The sequence below is a fragment of the Lycium barbarum genome, chromosome 10 (genome assembly GCF_019175385.1).
Source record: "Lycium barbarum isolate Lr01 chromosome 10, ASM1917538v2, whole genome shotgun sequence".
NCBI lineage: Eukaryota > Viridiplantae > Streptophyta > Magnoliopsida > Solanales > Solanaceae > Lycium > Lycium barbarum.
The window spans coordinates 75,884,274-75,905,476 of record NC_083346.1 but is presented as its reverse complement, the minus strand read 5'-3'; the positions used below and the strand labels follow the sequence as shown (position 1 = coordinate 75,905,476).

Below are 21,203 nucleotides of genomic sequence, written 5' to 3'. Positions count from 1 at the left end.
CTCCTCACATATACTGCTGATGTTGAACATATAAGTCTCATTCTCTTCGTAATTTTGACTCGTATAGATTTGATTTTTGTCTATTTGAATAAGCACCTTACGATGCTAATACCACAAATAAAACATCCATCCAATCTATTTGGTCTAAATCAGGAAGGAGAATTTGACTATATTTGTTCTACATATGTTGAATTTGCTATGTGTTACTGAATCTAATATCTGGACTAAGCTGATCTTCTGTGCTTCCTTCTTTTCCTTTGCCCTTTTTATTTTTATGCTGCTGTTGTCTCATGAATTCTCTAGTTGTAATAACTTGTGTAACTAATAACCTTAGAACTATGGAATTAAAGCCTCCTGCCATTGCGTGTGCTGATTTGTATAGTTTAGAAACCAGCAAAAAAGTAAACATAGCTAGAACAAACCACCATGTTCTCCTCCATATGAATTTGAACATGATGATTAAGCTTCGTCCATCTTAACCCTTGAAAATCCTGACATTGAAAAGAGGCTTCATCTAAAGCCTGGTTAGCCAGAGCATCATCAAGCTTATTCCCTTCCCTCAAACTATGACTAAAAGAGATTGTCATAGTACTTCTTAGTTCCAAAATCTCTTCTATCCGACTAACAATTCCCCATGATGGCTTCCATCCTTCCTCTAAAATTTTATAAATCATTTTAGAGTCAGTTTGAATTATGACATTATCCAATCTTTCATTCCTACAATACCTCATAGCCTCTAAAATTGCTATTACCTCAGCATCTGTATTTGTATTAATGTCTATCTCTGCGGCTTGAGCATATACCAAGTTCCCCTCATTGTTCCTCAAGCAGAAACCATAAGCACTTCTACCAAGATTTCCCCTAGAGGCTCCATCTGTATTGCACAACAACCAACCTGCTGGTGGAAGATTCCATACAACCTTTTTAACTTTCAGCCTATTACCTCCACTCTCTAACATAGCAATCAATTCTTCCCATTTGTGCGGCACCTATGTGATTGAGGGATTTCTGATCATCACCAGTCTTTGAATAGATGCAAAACTTGGTATATAACTTTTCCAATTGATCTTTTCCCTCCATGCTTGATAGCATTCCTTCTTTTTCATATTTCCCAAATAATGATTGCAGGAACAGCCTGAAAAATCATCTTTAATCTCCCTTTAACTGGTGCAGTCCACCACTTTACAACTCTTTGTTGTAACAGTAATCATTCCATGCTCAAACCTGCAATTGAAGAACAATAGGACCAAGTCCTGTTAGCTGCATAAGATGTAGCAAACAAATGTTGGATTGTCTCTTACTTAGGATTGGAGCAACACCAACATCTGAATGCCAAATTATAGTGCATTTTCTTCAATACATCATCCAAAGGTAGCTTGTATTTCCAACGCCTCCATTAGAAAAAAGATATCTTGAATGGCAACCCTTTCATCCACATGTTGTTACACCTTGCACTTTCAGAGCATGAGCATGCCACATACTTCACCATATTAATGAAGTATCAAAGACATCCCATGAAGTTTTGGAAGGTACAAGCCATGGTAAGTACGTAACAATGAAGTAAAGGATGAATTATGATCTCGTAAGTCGTAACCGGGAAGGACAACCTTGGAACCAAAGGAAATGACCATTATCAAGTATGATTAATGATAAATATCATGTATGGAGAGTTTCGGAAGATTCCGGGACCAAGCAAATAGAAGAAAATAAGTTTGTCAAAAATTTGGAAAAAGTTGGCAGAATTCTGGATAGAATTTTGGGTAAAATTTAGAGGGGTATATCTCCGTGTATATCAAGAGTTTTGATGTGTTTCAAGAGCCTAAAATGAAGTTCGTCAAGTCTAGTTTCCAACGCAACAAACCGTTCGTCAATAAGACATTGGAGTAGGGAGTTATGGGCGTTTTAAAACTGTTACACCTTGAAAATTTCCCCGCGAACGTACAGTGGGTAGGCTAACAAAGGGCATAGCGTATACGATGTTTTAATAAGAAGGGAACGACGTTTGACGACCCTAAATAAGGTTCCAAAGGCAATTACAATAAGAGATAAGTTATGATCCATAATGACTAACTATAGGTTCTGAGAATGTGGAAAAGTCACAGGTTTGCACTTTAGCCAGTTGGTCGTAAAATGAAATACGGACCGTAAAGTGGTATACGGCCCGTAAACTGCCATGTCGTATTTCAACTTCCAAAACTTCAACTTTCTGTCAATGTTCAAATGGTTAAATACGACTTGGAATACAGACCGTAAATTGAAATACGGCCCGTAAACCGCGATCGTAAATCACCATGATCCCCAGCGTACTTTCTGGTTCTGTTATGCTTAAATACGCCCACAGAATACGGATCGTAAACTGGAATACGGCCCGTAAACTGGGTTTACGACCACTGTGCACTTTTGACGACTGTTCATTCCAGATCAGATTTTTGGATTATTAAAAAGGGGACCAAGTTTATTATTTCATTTCCACATGACACCCCTTCTCTCTAAAACATCTCTCTACATTTATTCCACAAGAATTCAAGGATTATTAGTAATGATGATGTTGATGACGATTATGATAATGATGTAAATAGTAAAGATGCTTATGAGATATTATGTATATGTATCTATGTATGACTATTATGGAACCCCGAGCTTATGAGGCCGGGTAAGATATGTAAATAAGTATGATGGTACGGATGACCCTGACACCTTGGTAGGGCCAGGTAGATGTAACCCTGAAGCCTTGGTAGGGCTAGGTATGAGTAGCCTTGAGCCTTGGTTGGCCAAGTATGTATGAAACACCGATCCTGCATGGTCGGGTATGCCATGTAAATGCTATGTATATGATATGATTATGTATATGATATGGATACGAATATGAATATGAATATGATATGATATGAACGTGAATAAGGGTATGTATATGAAAATGAGTACAAATATGGAACGAATACAATTTGGAGGTAAGCACACAAATACACATTAGAAATGGAAAGCCCTATGTGAGAAAAGTAAGTGCCTATGACGATGATATTACCGTCCCCCATCTTGTGCTACTTTCTCAAACCCATTCATTATGCTTCTATATTGATATTGATCATGCTTTACATACTCAGTACATTCTTCGTACTGACGTCCTTTTGTTTGTGGACGCTGCGTCATGCCCGCAGGTGCACAGGGAGACAGACTTGATCCGTTGCTACATTCTCAGAGACTACATAGAAGAGCTCCACTTCATTCGGAGCTATAGCTTTTGGGTACTTATTCTTTTGTGTATATAATTATGGGCATAGCGGAATCCTGTCCCGCTTATGTGATATGACATACTCTCCTTAGAGGCTCGTAGACATGTGTATATAGTTAGATATGTCTGGCCCAGTCGGCCTATATTTTGTATATCGTTTGGATAGCCTTGTCGGCTCATGTACATTGATGTGGCATAAATGCCAATGATGATATAAAAGCATTGTCGTCCAGTGGGACTAGCATGAATGATGAATAGAAACGTATGTTTAATCATGTGGCTCACCTAGATGTAAGTGTAAGTGTAAGTCAAGGGGGTGCCCGGGTGGGCTAGCACCGGGCGATCGTCGCGGCCCTCTAGATGGGTCGTGAAAAAAGTGGTATCAGAGCAGTTCAGTCCTAGGGTGTGTCTACGAGCCGTGTCTAGTAGAGTCTTGGTTATGGGTGTGTTGCGCGCCACACTTATAAACAAGAAGCTGCGGACATTTTAGGAATAAATGACCTTCTTTCTTCATAAGAATCGTGCGATAGAGCTATGATATAAGAAATTCTTGTTCCTTAATCGTGTGTTGTGTATTTCAGAAATGCCTGTAAAGAGAAAGGCTACAGCAGCCCAAAAGGGCAAGACGGTGGCAGAAAAGCGGGCCGAAAGAGCACCGCCACCGGTAGTAGAGGAAAGTGAGTCCCAGAGTGCGGCTCAATCTCAGTCCTCCTGTTCAGTACTCATATTAGAGGAGCGTGAGGGAGCCTCAGCCCCAGCTCCAGCACCTCCAGCTCCTCCACTGGATGCTTCGGGCCAAGAGGTAAAAGAGGCCATACACTTGCTTACTCAGTTGGTTGCTGCCCAGACTCAGCGGCAAAGTACAGGGCAGGGTGACAGGGCTGTTAGTGCAAGAGCCCGTGACTTCATTACTTTGAACCCTCCAGAATTCTTTGGGTCAAAGCCAGAGGAGGACCCTCAGGATTTTATCGATGGTATGTTGAGGACGCTTCGATTGATACATGCTTCGGACACCGAGTCGGTGGAGTTAGCATCGTATAGATTAAGAGATGTCTCGATCCAATGGTATAAGGTTTGGATGGCTTCACGGGGAGCCACTGCACCTCCCCCGGTATGGCAAGAGTTTGTTGATGCCTTCCTCCGACACTATGTGCCTCCAGAAGTTCGGCGAGCTAGGGCCGATAAATTTTTGAACTTGAGGCAAGGTAGCATGAGTGCGCTAGAGTATAGTCTCCACTTCAATTCCTTGGCTAGATATGCTTTAGCCATGGTAGCGGATATGGGTGACAGAGTGCACCGATTTGTGAAAGGCCTAAGGCCGCATTTGATGGATAGGTGCTTGACTGCGTCCCTTCAGGACAATATGGATATTGCACGCATTCAGGATCATGCTCAGAACTTAGAAGAAAGTTTACAACAGCAGAGAAGTGAATGCGAGCAGGATAGGGGTCATAGCAAGAGGGTCAGATGTCACACCCTAATCCCGCTAGGGTGTGATGGGCACCCGACCCCATACTCGGAGCCGAGCGAACCCGCTGACTCTTATTACATACATAATCTTTTGGACTTTTAAATCAAATAAAGATGAAACGCATAGCACAACTTTCAGAAATATTCTTTTTCGTTGCTTTCAAGTCAAACAAAATCTGTAATCATATAGAACTTATATCATAACACAAATGACACATCGGCTGATGGAGTCGCTTACAGAACTGACAACCAATACCCACGACTCTGTCTGCAAAGTCTCTAACTTCGAACAAAACTTCATAGCACACATACTCTGACTCGGCAACACTCCAGGAACAAATGGAGTTGCCAATCCAGCTGAAGCATCTTCTAGCAATGTCCTTTACTCATCTGGGTGTACCTGCGTGGCATGAAATGCAGCCCCCGAAGAAAGGGGGTCAGTACAGAATATGTACTGAGCATGTAAGGCAAGGAATACAGAAAAAGAGAATCATAACTGAAACAGAGATTTACCAGAATCAAGTATGACCTTTTAGAACATCAAAGTACTTGCCTTTTTAAATGAAAATCATGCATATCCATGTCATAAATCATATGTACAGATAACGTGTCCCGACCCTCCAGCGAGGGACTCGGTGGATGAAATCATACGTGCCCACATCATATATCACATATGCGTAACGTGTCCCGGCCCTCAAGTGAGAGACTCGGTGGATAGAATCATGCATGACAACATCATATATCATGTATACATATAACGTGTCCCGGCCCTCTATTGAGGGACTCGGTGGATACATATAATGTGTCTCGGCCCTCTTTTGCGGGTCTCGGTGAATAAAATCATCATATGCCATCCTGGCCACCTTCCCCATATCATCATAACATCATATACATATAACGTGTCCCGGCCCGCAAGTGAGAGGGACTCGGTGAATAATGCAGTGGAATACGCACGAGAACATGTCCTGGCCCGGGCTCAGTGAAATCCAAACTGAGGCTTGCACGAACAGAATAATGCGAAACCATATGCACATAAATCAAGACTCGATAGACAAGTATACTTACCGACTCCTGAAGGCTCAGAAACTAGTTTCGGGTCAATCCGACTTAGTATGAGGAAGTTATGGACGTTTGAAGTACAGAACCTTCTACGAGCATTTCAAAAGCCATTTTTGGAAAATCGAAGCAATTATCATATCAAGTATCTTTCGGATATCGTATAGATCAAATCAAATATAACTTTTGGAATCATATGTACATATCAAAATATATCAAAGACTCAATGGAATAGTCGAACGTGCTAGCATTTGAAAAACCAAAACTTTAGTCATATAAATTATCTTTCGAATGCCATTTGGAAACATATCGACAAACTTCGGACATCATAGATTTGCATCAAAGCCATATGGAACACTTATGGAAGCCAAGAATATTAGCCATCCTAGTGGTTCTAAGAATAGGAGATTCCTTTGAATTCATACATATACGTCACTTGCTCGTTTCATAAAGATCATGCCAAAAGAAAGAAAGGTAAGCCTTACATACCTGTGCCACGCCTTATTAGCTACGCTTATTTATCCAAGCTTGCTATTCTACATTCAAGAAGATTTTACATAATCATTAGATTCATTGTCATTCACTTGCCTTAGCTTCTCAAACAAATTCACTTATAATCTGCCGAAATTTCGGCAGCATTTCCCCTGTAAACACATCATCCCCGAGAATCTAACTCGACCACTTTATCAACAACAAACCCGAGAATGCAACTCGGCCAAATTATCAATAACAATACTAACAATCATATCTTCCAACTTCAACAATTATTTCAAAATACATTCTAACATTAACAATTCTTTCTACACAATCCGACGGCATTCCACTTATACTCAATTCAATCACATGAAATCAAGCCAATACCAATGATCTCATATTCAAATACTCGCCCAAGACCTTACAAGCAAAATCCAAGAATTCTTCAAACAATTCACATAATATTCCAAACAACCCAATTGACATACTACTTCACCCAAAACCTTCCAAATTCCACAAGAACACTAACAACACATTTTCTTTCTTCCAATTCATAAACTACACCAACAATCTATACTTTAGCAATATCATTCATTCTTATAATCATAAGAAACCATACTAATATCACATTAGCTTCTTCCATAATCCACCAACGATTACAATTTCATTTCAAATCATTAAATCCTTATTTTACATCATAGAATTTACCACAACAACAATTAAAATGCTAAATAAAATGAATTCATCACATCCTACCATCATCACTCTTATTCGGCCATAGCATCCTCATACCTATTTCATGAATTTCATCCGTTTTTACATACTTCAACATACACAAATCATCCATAACACGTATAAAAGAAGATTGAACACATACCTTCTTCACTTAACTCCTTCATTCGGCTAGGCTTATGAATTGCCCAAATGAATACTTTGCTTGTTCCAACAACTACTCCATGTTAATAAGGGCCTCCCAATTGGTTGAATTGCTAGAAGAAAATATATTTTTTTGATCAATTTTTCCTATGCCTTTGCTCGGCTACACCATGGCCGAATGGCCTTGGTTGTTTCTTCTCCTTCTCCAAGTTTCTTCATCTTTCTAAAGATGAAGATAAATATGTCTTATTTATCTTTTTCTTTCCACCATTTATCTATATTTATATTTAAGCCCCTCAAGTAAGAATATGGACACATGGCCTATTCTTTCTCTCCAAGGTTCTAGAATTTTTGTGGAGAAATATGACTAATATATCTTATATATATATACACATAATTCATCTAGGTGGGCCAAGGCCCACCTTAAGTTGGACGGCCACCATGGTTCATTTAAGAAATTTCTTGAATACTTTGTGAAATTCCCATTTTGCCCTTAGCCTTCCACAATATTACCTTGAGCCACTTTGCGAATTTTTCTTTTTACCCTTAGCCTTTCTCAATATTTCCATACTAATAATATTCATAAATACTACTGATAAACAACTTGTGTATTAAACAAGATCAAAATGTAGCTTTTCCCTTAACTTCTCACAACTATCTCGAATTATCCGAACGTACAAAATACGGGCTATAACATCAGATCTTCAGGTCCGATGAGTGAGTTCAGAGGTGGGCACAGGCAGCAGATTTCCAGGCACTCAGGCTATTCTATGACTAGTGCACTTCCACGATTTTCAGGTCAGAGATTCGATAGACCTCCTCGTTCCGGGCCGAGTTAAAGCTATTCGGGGTCTCAGTTTAGAGATGATTTAGGTCAAGCAAGGCCACCCATACCATGATGTTCCCAGTGTGGGAAGTTGCATTGGGGTCGATGGCGAATGGGTTCAGATGTTTGCTATTCATGTGGTCGACCAGGCCATATTATGCATGATTGCCCCTCAGTTCATGGTAGAGGTAGGACCCAGCCTTCAGGGTCGGTATCTGGATCTTCAACATCTGTACGCCCTATGAGGCCAGGTTCACATGCGCCAGTCGGCCACGGTAGAGGCAGAGGGAGAGTTCCTAGTTCCATCGGTCCTCAGCACCGTGTTTATGCTTTGGCTGGACGCCAAGATCTTGAGTTTTCCCCTGACGTGGTTACAGGTATATTATCGGTATTTTCTCATGATGTATATGCTTTGATTGATCCGGGCTCCACATTGTCATATGTTACTCCGTATGTTGCGGGTCGATTTAGAGTCGAACCGGAGTCGATCAAACCTTTTGAGATGTCTACACCCGTGGGTGAATCGGTAATAGCTAACCTAGTATATAGAAATTGTGTAATTGTGATTTGTGATTGTCGTACCATGATTGATTTGTATGAGTTAGAAATTGTGGATTTTGATGTTATTATGGGCATGGATTGGTTGGCTTCTTGTTACGCCAATGTTGATTGTAGAATGAAAATGGTTCGTTTTCAGTTTCCAGGAGAACCATTCCTATAATGGAAAGGGAATACGGCGTCACCAAAAGGTAGGTTTATTTCCTATTTAAAGGCAAGGAAAATGATCACGAAAGGGTGCATCTACCATCTAGTCCGGGTTCAAGATATAGAAGCTGAGTCGCCGACTCTTCAGTCAGTTCCTGTAGTAAATGAATTTCCGGATGTGTTCCCGGAAGAGCTTCCAGGCCTTCCTCCCGAGCGGGAGATTGATTTTGCCATTGATGTGTTGCCAGACACTAAGCCTATATCTATTCCTCCTTATAGAATGGCACCCGCAGAATTGAAAGAGTTAAAGGAGCAATTGAAAGACTTGCTTGAAAAAGGCTTTATTAGGCCTAGTTCATCCCCGTGGGGAGCACCCCTATTGTTCGTCCGATAGAAAGATGACTCCTTGAGAATGTGCATTGATTACCGGCAAGTGAATAAGGTGACGATTAAGAACAAGTATCCTCTTCCGAGGATTGATGATTTATTTGATCAATGGCAAGGCGCCAAATGGTTTTCAAAGATTGATTTGAGGTCCGGGTATCATCAAGTGAGAGTTAGGGAGAAAGATATCCCTAAGACAGCCTTCAGAACAAGATATGGTCATTTTGAGTTCTGGGTAATGTCATTTGGGCTAACTAATGGACCGGTGGCATTTATGGATTTGATGAACAATGTGTTCAGGCCCTTCCTGGATTTATTTGTGATCGTATATATCGACGACATCTTGGTATATTCTAGATCCGCGGCAGAACATGCGGATCATTTACGTACTATCCTCGGAGTTCTTCGAACTCGAGAGTTATTTGCAAAGTTTTCTAAATGCGATTTTTGGTTGAACTCAGTGGCATTTCTGGGGCATATTGTGGCAGCCGATGGTATTCGAGTGGACAGTCAAAAGATTGAGGCCGTGAAAACTTGGCCAAAGCCCACAACCCCTACGGAGGTTCGTAGCTTTATGGACTTAGCAGGTTATTACAGGAGATTCGTTGAAGGTTTTTCTTCTATTTCTGCACCACTCACAAAGTTGACCCAGAAATCGGCAAAGTTTCAATGGACAGATGCTTGTGAGCATAGCTTCCAAGAGTTGAAAAGTAGATTGACTTCCGCCCCAGTCTTGACACTTCCAGAGGGATTGGAAGGATATGTTGTTTATTGCAATGCTTCAGGCATTGGGCTAGGCTGTGTATTGATGCAACATGGCAAAGTGATTGCGTATGCTTCAAGGCAATTGCGGAAACATGAGCAGAATTATCCAACCCATGATTTAGAATTGGCCGCAGTGGTTCATGAGTTAAAGATATGGAGACATTATTTATATGGTGTCCATATGGATATTTATACAGATCATAAGAGTCTACAGTATATCTTCAAGCAGAAAGAGCTGAATTTATGGCAACGACGATGGTCGGAATTGCTAAAAGATTATGATGTTGATATCTTATATCACCCCGGAAAGGCAAATGTTGTAGCTGATGCTCTTAGCCGCAGATCTATGGGAAGTCTGTGTGATGTACGACCTGAGAGGAGAGACATAACTCGTGAGCTCCAGCAGTTAGCTAGCCTAGGAGTTCGAGTAGCGGACTCAGGTAGCAAGGGAACTACTATCTAGAATTCGGCAGTCTCGTCGCTAGTAGCAGAAGTGAAAGAGCGACAATACGAAGATTCCATGCTAAGACATTACACAGACACACTCCCTCAGAAAGAGGACTCATCATTTGAGCTTTCAGGAGACGGAGTTCTCCGATGTCGAGGCAGATTATGCGTTCCCAATGTGACAAGTTTACACCACCAGATATTGAGAGAAGCTCATTGCTCCCGTTATTCTGTTCACCCCGGAGCGACGAAGATGTATCATGATCTTAAGTCTATATATTGGTGGAATGGGATGAAGAAAGATATAGCGAAATTTGTAGCTCAATGTCCCAATTGTCAACAGGTGAAAATCGAGCACCAAAAGCCGGGTGGATTGTTGCAAGCTATAGAAATCCCAACTTGGAAGTGGGAAGTGATTAACATGGCCTTCATTACAGGCTTACCCCGTTCTCGACGTAAGTATGATTCCATATGGGTGATTGTGGATAGACTCACCAAGTCAGCTCATTTCTTACCAGCCAGAACGACGTACATGGCAGAAGATTATGCAAAGTTTTATCTTAAAGAGATAGTGAGACTCCATGGTGTTCCAATATCTATTATCTCAGATAGAGGGACTCAATTTACAGCCAATTTTTGGAAGTCTTTCCAAGAGGGTCTAGGGACCCAAGTGAGCCTTAGTACGACATTTCCCCCGCAGACCGATGGACAAGCCGACCATACCATTCAGACTCTTGAAGATATGTTGCGGCATGTATGATAAATTTTGGAGAAAATTGGGATGACCATTTGCCACTCATTGAATTTTCTTACAATAACAGTTATCATTCTAGCATTCAAATGGCACCGTATGAAGCTCTATATGGGCGAAAGTGTAGATCCCCAATTGGGTGGTTTGAAATAGGAGAGACTAGATTGATAGGACCAGACTTGGTCCAGCAAGCTATAGAAAAAGTCAAGCTGATACAAGATCGGTTGTTAGCAGCCCAAAGTTGTCAAAAGTCCTATGCGGATAATCGTCGAAGAGACTTAGAGTTTCAAGTGAAAGATTGAGTATTTTTTAAAGTGTCGCCAATGAAGGGCGTTATGAGATTTGGAAAAAAGGGGAAGCTTAGTCCCCGATACATTGGACCTTATGAGGTTGTGCGAAAGATCGACAAAGTGGCCTATGAGTTGGATCTACCTCCGGATTTGGAGTCAGTCCATCCAGTTTTCCATGTCTCGATGCTTCGAAAATATGTTGGAGATCCTACTAAAATCATGCCTATAAGTGATGTGCAAGTGACAGAAAAGTTGACTTATGAAGAAGTACCCATTGCCATTCTAGATAGGCAAGTACGGAGGCTTAGAAACCAAGAGGTGACCTCAGTTAAGGTTCTATGGAGGAGTAGCAAATGAGAGGAAATGACCTGGGAAGCGGAAGAAAGTATGCGATCCAGATACCCGCATTTATTTCAGCCCTTGGAAGAGATCCAAGATGAGACGTCAAGATTATAAGGTATGTATGTTTTCCTTTTATGCTTTTGGGTCGTGTGTGGCCATAGATATGTTGATATTGTGATGTAGCCCTGTGAGGCGATGATATTATGGGTTGTTGTGGAAGGTTGGTAGTGCCAAATTACAGGGGAAACTCTGGCGAACTTTTCGGAGAATCCCGAGTGTTTAACATTCGAGGACGAATGTTCCAAAGGGGGGAAGAATGTTACACCTTGAAAATTTGCCCGCGAACGTACAGTGGGTAGGCTAACAAAAGGGCATAGCGTATACAATGTTTTAATAAGAAGGGAACGACGTTTGACGACCCTAAATAAGGTTCCAAAGGCAATTGCAATAAGAGATAGGTTATGATCCATAATGACTAACTATAGGTTCTGAGAATGTGGAAAAGTCACAGGTTTGCACTTTGGCCAGTTAGTCGTAAAATGAAATACGGAACGTAAAATGGTATACGGCCCGTAAACTGCCATGTCGTATTTCAACTTCCAAAACTTCAACTTTCTGTCAATGTTCAAATGGTTAAATACGACTTGGAATACAGACCGTAAATTGAAATACGACCCGTAAACTACGATCGTAAATCACCATGATCCCCAGCGTACTTTCTGGTTCTGTTATGCTTAAATACGCCCACAGAATACGGACCGTAAACTGGAATACGGCCCGTAAACTGGGTTTACGACCACTGTGCACTTTCGACGACTGTTCATTTTAGATCAGATTTGTGGGTTATTAAAAAGGGGACCAAGTTTATTATTTCATTTCCACATGACACCCCTTCTCTCTAAAACATCTCTCTACATTTATTCCACAAGAATTCAAGGATTATTAGTGATCAACAACATAAACCAAGTGAATCAAGTGTAAGGAAACCCATTAAAGATCATACAAGTCAAGAAATCCCAATGGAGATAAACTAGGGTTTTGCTCAAGTAGAGTATTATCAACCACGACTTGTTCCTACAACATCTAAGGTAAGATTTATGATATTTCTATGTTGTTTAAGGTATTTAAGAGTTGAAATACATGGATTGTCGAAAGGTATGGCAAAATGGGTCATGAATGTGGAATAATGCCATTTTGAGAAATAGTTGGAATTGAGTTATGAGTCTTGACGTATTGTTATGTAAATGTGTTATAAATGATCTTGAGAGCATGAGATGAGGAATGTACGTGAATGGACATAGTTGTGTGTTATAGCCATGGATATGAGTAATTGAAAGCAAATTGAGAAATGTGGATGAATAATGACTATTGTTATGGTATTGTGAATGTGTTGTTGACGTTTAGGAGTTGATAGACGCTATGGAGGAATGTCATATAAATAAAAGAGATGCTGTCCGATTTTCTCTAGCTTTAGTCATATATGCTAGCTATCGATTCTAATGATAGTATGCCCTTAATGAAGGTAGAAACGCTAGCATTGGAGGAGAAAGCGCAAGTGTAGAATAGTTGAACGAAAAAGGTATGTAAGGCTAACCCTTCTTTCATAATGCATGGTCCTTTGGCCAAATATCTAAATCTTCTATGAGACTATGATATCCTTCAAATGATTTGATCTTCCGAGCTAGTAAGCTCACGATTCTTGATACGCCACGATTGTACTAAATCCCTCGTATGATGAGTAAGCCTATGAAGATAAACGTGGTGAATGACGATAATAGTACTGATGATGTTGATGACGATTATGATAATGATGTTGTCACGACCCAGCCCCGTGGGCCGCGACTGGCACCCTACCTGGGTACCCAGACCAAATCACCTATTCATTTACCAAATCCGAACGTATTTCAGAATTCCATAAAAGTCATATCAACATAGGTTATATCAAAATATGTCTTAAGCGGTCGCACAAATCAAAATGTCATATCGAATCCAAACGGAGCGGCGGAATAGACATCGCCGGTCATAAGTGCAAATATAAGCATAAGGGCCATTTAGGGCCATCATAACAAACTGACCGCTGTAAGACCAGAAAACAAAATCAAACAAACATACATAGGACCCTCGCCCCACATATATGGCTACAGGCCTCTACGAATTCAAAACAAAGACATATGGCGAGACAGGGCCCCGCCGTACCCAAATAGTCAAATGTACAGAATATATACATAGCAAAAGAAGTCTGTACCAAAAGTGGACTCCGAGTCAAGAAGGAGTACTCCGAAATAGCAGAGAGTGAAGCCTACAGTGGAGGATCACCAATATCTGTACCTGCGGGCATGAAACGCAGCCCCCGAAGAAAGGGGGTCAGTACGAAATATGTACTGAGTATGTAAAGCACGGAGTACAGAAATATGAGCCAAAACTGAAAGAAAACCGGTTATCAAAGGGAAGTACCAATCAGTATGTCAAAATACGTATCAAATCATATACATATACATAATGCAAACGAAATCATGCAAACGCTCAAGAACGTGGTCGCCACTCCGACGCTGGCGCCACACACATCATAACACCAGAAGGTTTCGAATCTCCGTACATTCCCGAACACAAACATAAGTGAGCGTATCGCATCACTAGCCATATCACAGCATAACTCCAAACGGAACCCGGCCCTATGGCGAGGCCTCGGGAACCGTAACACAGCATACGGCCGAATTATCATAGGGCGCACGAATCATAACCGGCCCGGGAACCGGTGAACGAAGTCATAGTAAGGCACGAGCGGAGTCGTGAGCAAACAAATGCAAATCATATTTCAAAATAGCCTTTCACAACATAATGATTTCATAAGTCATTTCATAACCCAAAATAATCGAATACTCAGCTGATACGAAGGTTTATTTCACAAAATGTTTCCAAAGTGGTACGTATGGCTCAAAACAAAACTTAACATATCATAATAGTCAAAACATAATTCATAGAGGGAAGTCTCAAAGTCGAAAATCTCATATCGAAGTTCATCCAAAAAGAGAGCCCAATAGGACAAATAGGGCGTCTCGGGGTTAGCGGGCCCACCTCGAGTCAGATTGAGGTGACGAACATAATTTACGAACATTTAGAGGCTAAAGATCATACATAATGGTTTCAAAGTGACCCGATCACATTTCGATAGGTTTCAGACATTTGGTTGCATTCTAGCCAAAATAGAGCCTTTAGGCTTCAATTGAATTGAATGAATAGTAGTCGTTTTGTAGATCGGGTTTTGAGGAGCAGAAATGCTCCGGAGGTTCCAATATTTACCTAACATACTAAGACATGCCAAACGAAGAAGTGGGAAGCTTTACATACCTTATGGACGTCTTATGCTCTCCTTAAAATCAAATCCCGTTTCGTCCAGAATCTGTAAATGGTCAAAGTTACCAATTAGAGATTCTTAGGCTTAAGATTTCCATTAACTTGATTTTTGTCTACCGAAATTTCGGCAGCATTTCCCCTTTATATCTAACATCCCCGAGATTTAGCTCGGCTCAAAATATATCAACAACAACAACCCAAACATCATCAAACCACATAAACCATAATCAAACCATTCTAACTTCAAAATTCTACCTTATTACATAAGTTGGCAACTCTTCATTCAAACTTCAAAATTCCAAATCTATATCCACATTATTGTATTCATTCACTCATTCAAGATTATTCAATCACATCCCAAATATGTTCCAACCCATACACGAAACTTCCCGAAATTCATTACTTTCCATATTTAATTCAAAACATCAAAATTTACGACAAACATTCTAACTTGCATTGTTTCATTCCGAATTCATTAACATCAACCATAAGCCACATTTAAAGTCTTTAGTATCAAAGATATACAATGATATACGCAAATATACAAAAGGTATACACTTTCCCGTAATGATCCGAAATCCTTTTCCAACGCCAATTCCATTCCTTAAACGTTCATTTACGACATAAAGGCCGCAACGACACATTGAACAAACTAAACAAGATCAAATTCACTACTCCTCCCACACCAATATGGCTCACGGCCAAACACACCCTTCACACACACACACGACCATGCTCAACACAACACAATTCCATAATCTTCATGCAACTTTAATCACTACCACATATATACCCATTTCATAACATAAAAACATAGAAATCATACCTTATTCTTGAAATTCCGATTTGCCGCAAACGTCGCTCTTTCGCCAAACTAATTGTATCACGTCGGAGAGCGTCTTGAACTTACTACTAATACAAAAAAAAAACAAGGTTTTTAGGATCAAATCAAGGCTAGGAAAATTATTTTTTTGAGGGATAAGGGGTTCGGCCGAAGGGGGGGTTTTTGCTCCCAAAGGTTTGTTTGATTTTTTTCTTGAAGATTCTAAAGGTGTACAATGATATATATCTTGATTAATGGTCATATGTAATTCACATGACCATTTAAAATGGGGCTTGGGCCTTGGCCTTTGGCCGGCCACCCCTAACACTTGGGCCTCAATTTTTGTTAAATTTTTCTAGGCCCAATCCATTGAAGTCTCGTTTTGTAATTCCCGAAACTAATTTCCGAAATTCCAAATTTACCCTCGGCCTTCCCCAATGACTTAGCACCAATAGTTTCATAACCAACAAAGTCATATTCTCTAGAATCAAAATATTTCCTTATAACACACAAGTCTTATTCATTTTTCTCGATCTCCAAATATGCGAAAACACGGGACATAACAGATGTAAATAGTAAAGATGCTTATGAGCTATTATGTATATGTATCTATGTATGACTATTATGGAACCCCGAGCTTATGAGGCCGGGTAAGATATGTAAATAAGTATGTATATGATTATGTAATGCGCGCACACCTCTGCAGATGGTGCGGATAACCCTGACGCCTTGGTACGGCCAGGTAGATGTAACCCTGAAGCCTTGGTAGGGCCAAGTATGAGTAGCCTTGAGCCTTTGTTGGCCAAGTATGTATGAAACACCGATCCTGCATGGTTGGGTATGCCATGTAAATGTTATGTATATGATATGGATACGAATATGATATGATATGATATGAACGTGAATAAAGGTATGTATATGAAAATGAGTACAAATATGGAACGAATACGATTTGGAGGTAAGCACACAAATACACATTGGAAATGGAAAGCCCTATGTGAGGCAAGTAAGTGCCTATTACGATGATATTACCGTCCCCCATCTTGTGCTATTTTCTCAAACCCATTCATTATGCTTCTCTATTGATATTGATCATGCTTTACATACTCAGTACATTCTTCGTACTGACGTCCTTTTGTTTGTGGACGTTGCGTCATGCCCGCAGGTGCACAGGGAGACAGACTTGATCCGTAGCTACATTCTCGAGACTACATAGCAGAGCTCCACTTCATTCGGAGCTATAGCTTTTGGGTACTTATTCTTTTGTGTATATAATTATGGGCATAGCGGGGTCCTGTCCTGCTTATGTGATACGACATACTCTCCTTAGAGGATCGTAGACATATGTATATGGTTAGATATGTCTGGCCCAGTCGGCCTATATTTTATATATCGTTTGGATAGCCTTGTCGGCTCATGTACATTGATGTGGCATAAATGCCAATGATGATATAAAAGCATTGTCGTCCAGTGGGACTAGCATGAATGATGAATAGAAACGTATGTTTAATCATGTGGCTCACCTAGATGTAAGTATAAGTGTAAGTCAAGGGGGTGCCCGGGTGGGCTAGCACCGGGCGCTCGTCGCGGCCCTCTAGACGGGTCGTGACAAAAACGAACAATCAGAGGAATCCGAACTTGGGCGGAAAATCCGGAAAACTCACTTAAAAGCCCACTTATGTGGTGACCCAGCCCAATCCGAGTTTGGCACCTATAAATAGGCCTCTACACTTCAATTTATTCATTTTTCTTCAACTCCACAACCCTCTTGAAATCTCCTAACATCTCCACACCTCTCTAAAATCTCCCACACTTCTCTCTTCATTATAAGAGTGTTATTGAAGGTTCTCCACCATTCCAAAACATTCTATACCATCACAAGAGAGGATCAAACTCCAGAACCCCAAGCTAATTCATAGAGAAGCATTGTTCTTGTCTCTACTTAATGTTGTGATGAATTTGGTCTTGGAAGAAGTCGATTGGGGTGAAGTCCTTCTAGTGTAAGGTATGTTCTCCATCCTATTTCTCATGATTAAGTTGATTTAAAGGTTTAGCAAGTCCTATAAAAGAAGAGAATCATATTAGAGAAGTTCTAAAGTATTAAAGTGAAGATGATGAATATGGAACGAATTTGAAAGGAGATTTTGGATTAATTTGAGATAAAATTGAATATAATTCTTTGATTATGGTATTGTGGATATTTTTATGGTTGGTTGAGAAATTGGGAAAAACATCGTGGGGGATGTTTTATGGAGTTTATTGGTGTTGATGATGATGTTGTTGATATTAGTGTTGCTATTGTTGTTGTTTTGTTGGTATTGTGATTTCGAGCTAGGGATATAAACAGGAGAGATGCTGCCTGAATTTTGACAGATTCTAAAGGAGTTTAGTTGAAGACTTAAGGTAGGCATATGACGATAAGTCTAACAGTAGTATGATTCCTCTTGAATGTAGATTTTCGAGCTTGGGAGGATAAGCATTAATTAGTAGGAGAACAAAAAGGTGTGTAAGGCTAAATCCTTTCTTTCTAAAGGCATGATTCTTTTCTTATGAACCCAGACATGTTTTCCATAATATCCTTAGTCCCAAAAAGCTAGAAGTTCATGATTCTCAAAGTTCTTTTATTGCTAAAGATAAGTATGTTCCATGATGATAATGATAATGATTCCATTTTTGGAGATTCCAAAGCTTATGGATTTGATGCTATTATGAGATTATTGAGCTTATTTCATGATTTCCTTGATTTTATCCATTGTTGTTGATCTCACCTCATAATACTTGTTCCTCCGAGGTGAGATATAGCGATGATGATAATTCCATTTCCAATGCTATCTATGAGATATAGCGATGATGATAATTTCATTTCCAATGCTATCTAAGTTCAGCGTTCTTGATACTCTTATGACTATTGATCTCATCTTACGATAGTTGATCCTCTAAGGAAAGATTTGGTGAGAATGATGATGATGATGTACTTTTATTTATGTACTCTTATATATGTATATATGTAGTCATGTGTGACACCGAGTGCCGAAGGGGCTGGGTACGGATATTATCGAGTCTCGAAAGGGCCGGGTACGGATACACCGAGTCCCGAATGGGCCGGGTACGGATACACCGAGTCCCGAAAGGGCCGGGTACGGATACTACCGAGCCTTACTATGGTCGGGTACGGATAATATTGAGCCTATATGGCCGGGTACGGTGTTGTATTGTATTGTATTGTATTGTATGGTATTGTATAAGTAGGAACGTGGATGTATGAAATGTTCTTCTAGAGAAAGGGTAAGTAAGTATGACGAATGTCTTGAAAGGTATTATGAGATATAAACGATTATTTTATCTTCCGTTATTTTTCGTGCTTTTATCATGTTACTATTCATGCCTTACATACTCAGTACACTATTCGTACTGACGTCCCTTCTTGTGGATGTTGTGTTCATGCCCGCAGGTAGATAGGTAGACGGATCTGACCCATAGGAGCTTCATCAGTGGAATCTCAAGAGCGCTCCATTTTCTTCGGAGCTGCAGTCTATTGGTGTTGGTCCTTATGGTCACTTGTATTCTATGTAGAGGCTCGTAGACATGTGTGTACAGTTAGACGTTTCATAGCCTTATCAGTGCATGTTGTTGTGTAATATTATGGTAGCCTTGTCAGCTTGTGACGATAGGCATAGTTGTTGTCGATTATGTAGAGTTGTGCCGTTATATTGTGAGATATGTCCTTACAGATTATGACATCTATGAGTTATCTTTATGGTCCACCCAGAAATGATTATGAGATGTATGTTTAGAGGTGCTCGGTATGTTAATTCTGGGTGCCCATCATGGCCCTCTGGTTAGGTCGTGACACATGTACTTATAAACCTCCATATTTTGCCCTCTCAATCTAATATAATCCCATGCTGATTTGATTGTAAAATCACCCTTAGTATCCAGTATCCACCATGGCCTGTCCATTTCCCTTTCTATCATTGTAGGTCTAATAGTGTTGCTACTATGCTGCACTATATCATCAGGAAGTAGTTCTCTCAATCTTTCCAAATTCCACTGCCCCTGATCCACCATATTAGCAACATTTTGAACATTCTCATCATAGCCTTCTACAGTGTAGTATAGAGCACCCATTCCTGTCCAATTATCAAACCAAAATCGAGAATTTCCCATACCTATTTGCCACCAAATGTGATGTTCAATCAGATCTCTAGCTTGCAACAAATTCTTCCAGGTTTGAGAACCATATTTCCACTGAATAATCATAGGATTCTCTTTTCTACAATACTTATTTATCATAAAGTACCTCTATATGGATGGTTAGTTCTCAGATTCCACCATAATTTACAAATTAATGCCACAAATACATCATGTAATGATCTAAAGCCCATCCCACCTTCCATTACTGGAAAACATGGTCGATTCCATGAAGCCCAATGTCTACTTTTACCTCCCACGGTATTGCTCCAAAACAATTGAGCAAACATTTTATGTATTTGCCTGATTACACCTATAGGAGCATTAACTGCTGATAATAGGTGGATTGACATACTTTGTAACACATGTTTAATAAGAATAGCTCTACCCCCAAAAGATAAAAGTTTTCCTTTCCAACTCTGTAGTCTATTCATTATTTTCATCAAAATGTTTGTGAAAAAATCTTTCTTTCTCCTACTATGGTATATAGGGCAACCTAAGTAGGTGAAAGGAAAATATTTTCTCCCAATTCCTGTAACAATTTCTACTGTAATGCTCACATCACCAGGAACATTTTTATGCATGTAAACTGCACTCTTTTCCTTATTGATCTTCTGCGCTGATGTTTTCTCATACTTCTTTAAAATTTCCATAACAAGCTGTAAAGAAAACACATCTGCTGAAGAAAAAATTATCATATCATCAGCATAAGCTAGATGATTCACCTTAGGACTCCATTTAGGGAAACCATAACCTTTAAATTGATGAATCTGATGTAGAGCATTAATATTTCTAGTCAACACCTCTGTAGATAGAATGGACAAATTAGGAGAGAAAGGATCCCTTTGCTTGACACCTCTGGAGGACTGAAAGAATCCCTGGTGTTGCCCATTAATTAAAACAGAATACGAATTGCTAACAAGCCTGAAAATCATATCTACTAAGACTTCTGAAAAACCAAACTTTCTTAAAACCTTGAGCAAGAATAGCCAAGAAACCCTGTCATAAGTCGTAGCCATGTCTAATTTCATGACTACATTAGCAGGCTTTGTCCTCAGCCTGATATCTGCTATGATTTCTTGAGTAAGTAGCACATTCTCCATTATACTTCTTCCTTTCACAAACATGCCTGATTTAGAGAAATTATGTCTGCTAAACCCTACACCATTCTCTCATGAATCAATCTTGAAATGATTTCATTACTAAAGTTACTCAAA

At 40.0% G+C, this 21,203-nt stretch overlaps 1 protein-coding gene across 1 annotated transcript; it reads right to left on the bottom strand.

Moving 5' to 3' along the window:
• Positions 1-383: 383 nt before the first annotated feature.
• Positions 384-21,089, bottom strand: LOC132613053 (uncharacterized). Its single transcript, XM_060327112.1, has 4 exons — positions 20,096-21,089; positions 19,663-19,964; positions 1,225-1,260; positions 384-989 (listed from the first exon to the last, which is right to left on the bottom strand). Exons 1-4 carry the CDS (start codon positions 21,087-21,089, stop codon positions 384-386), a joined length of 1,938 nt encoding a protein of 645 aa, XP_060183095.1.
• Positions 21,090-21,203: the final 114 nt, after the last annotated feature.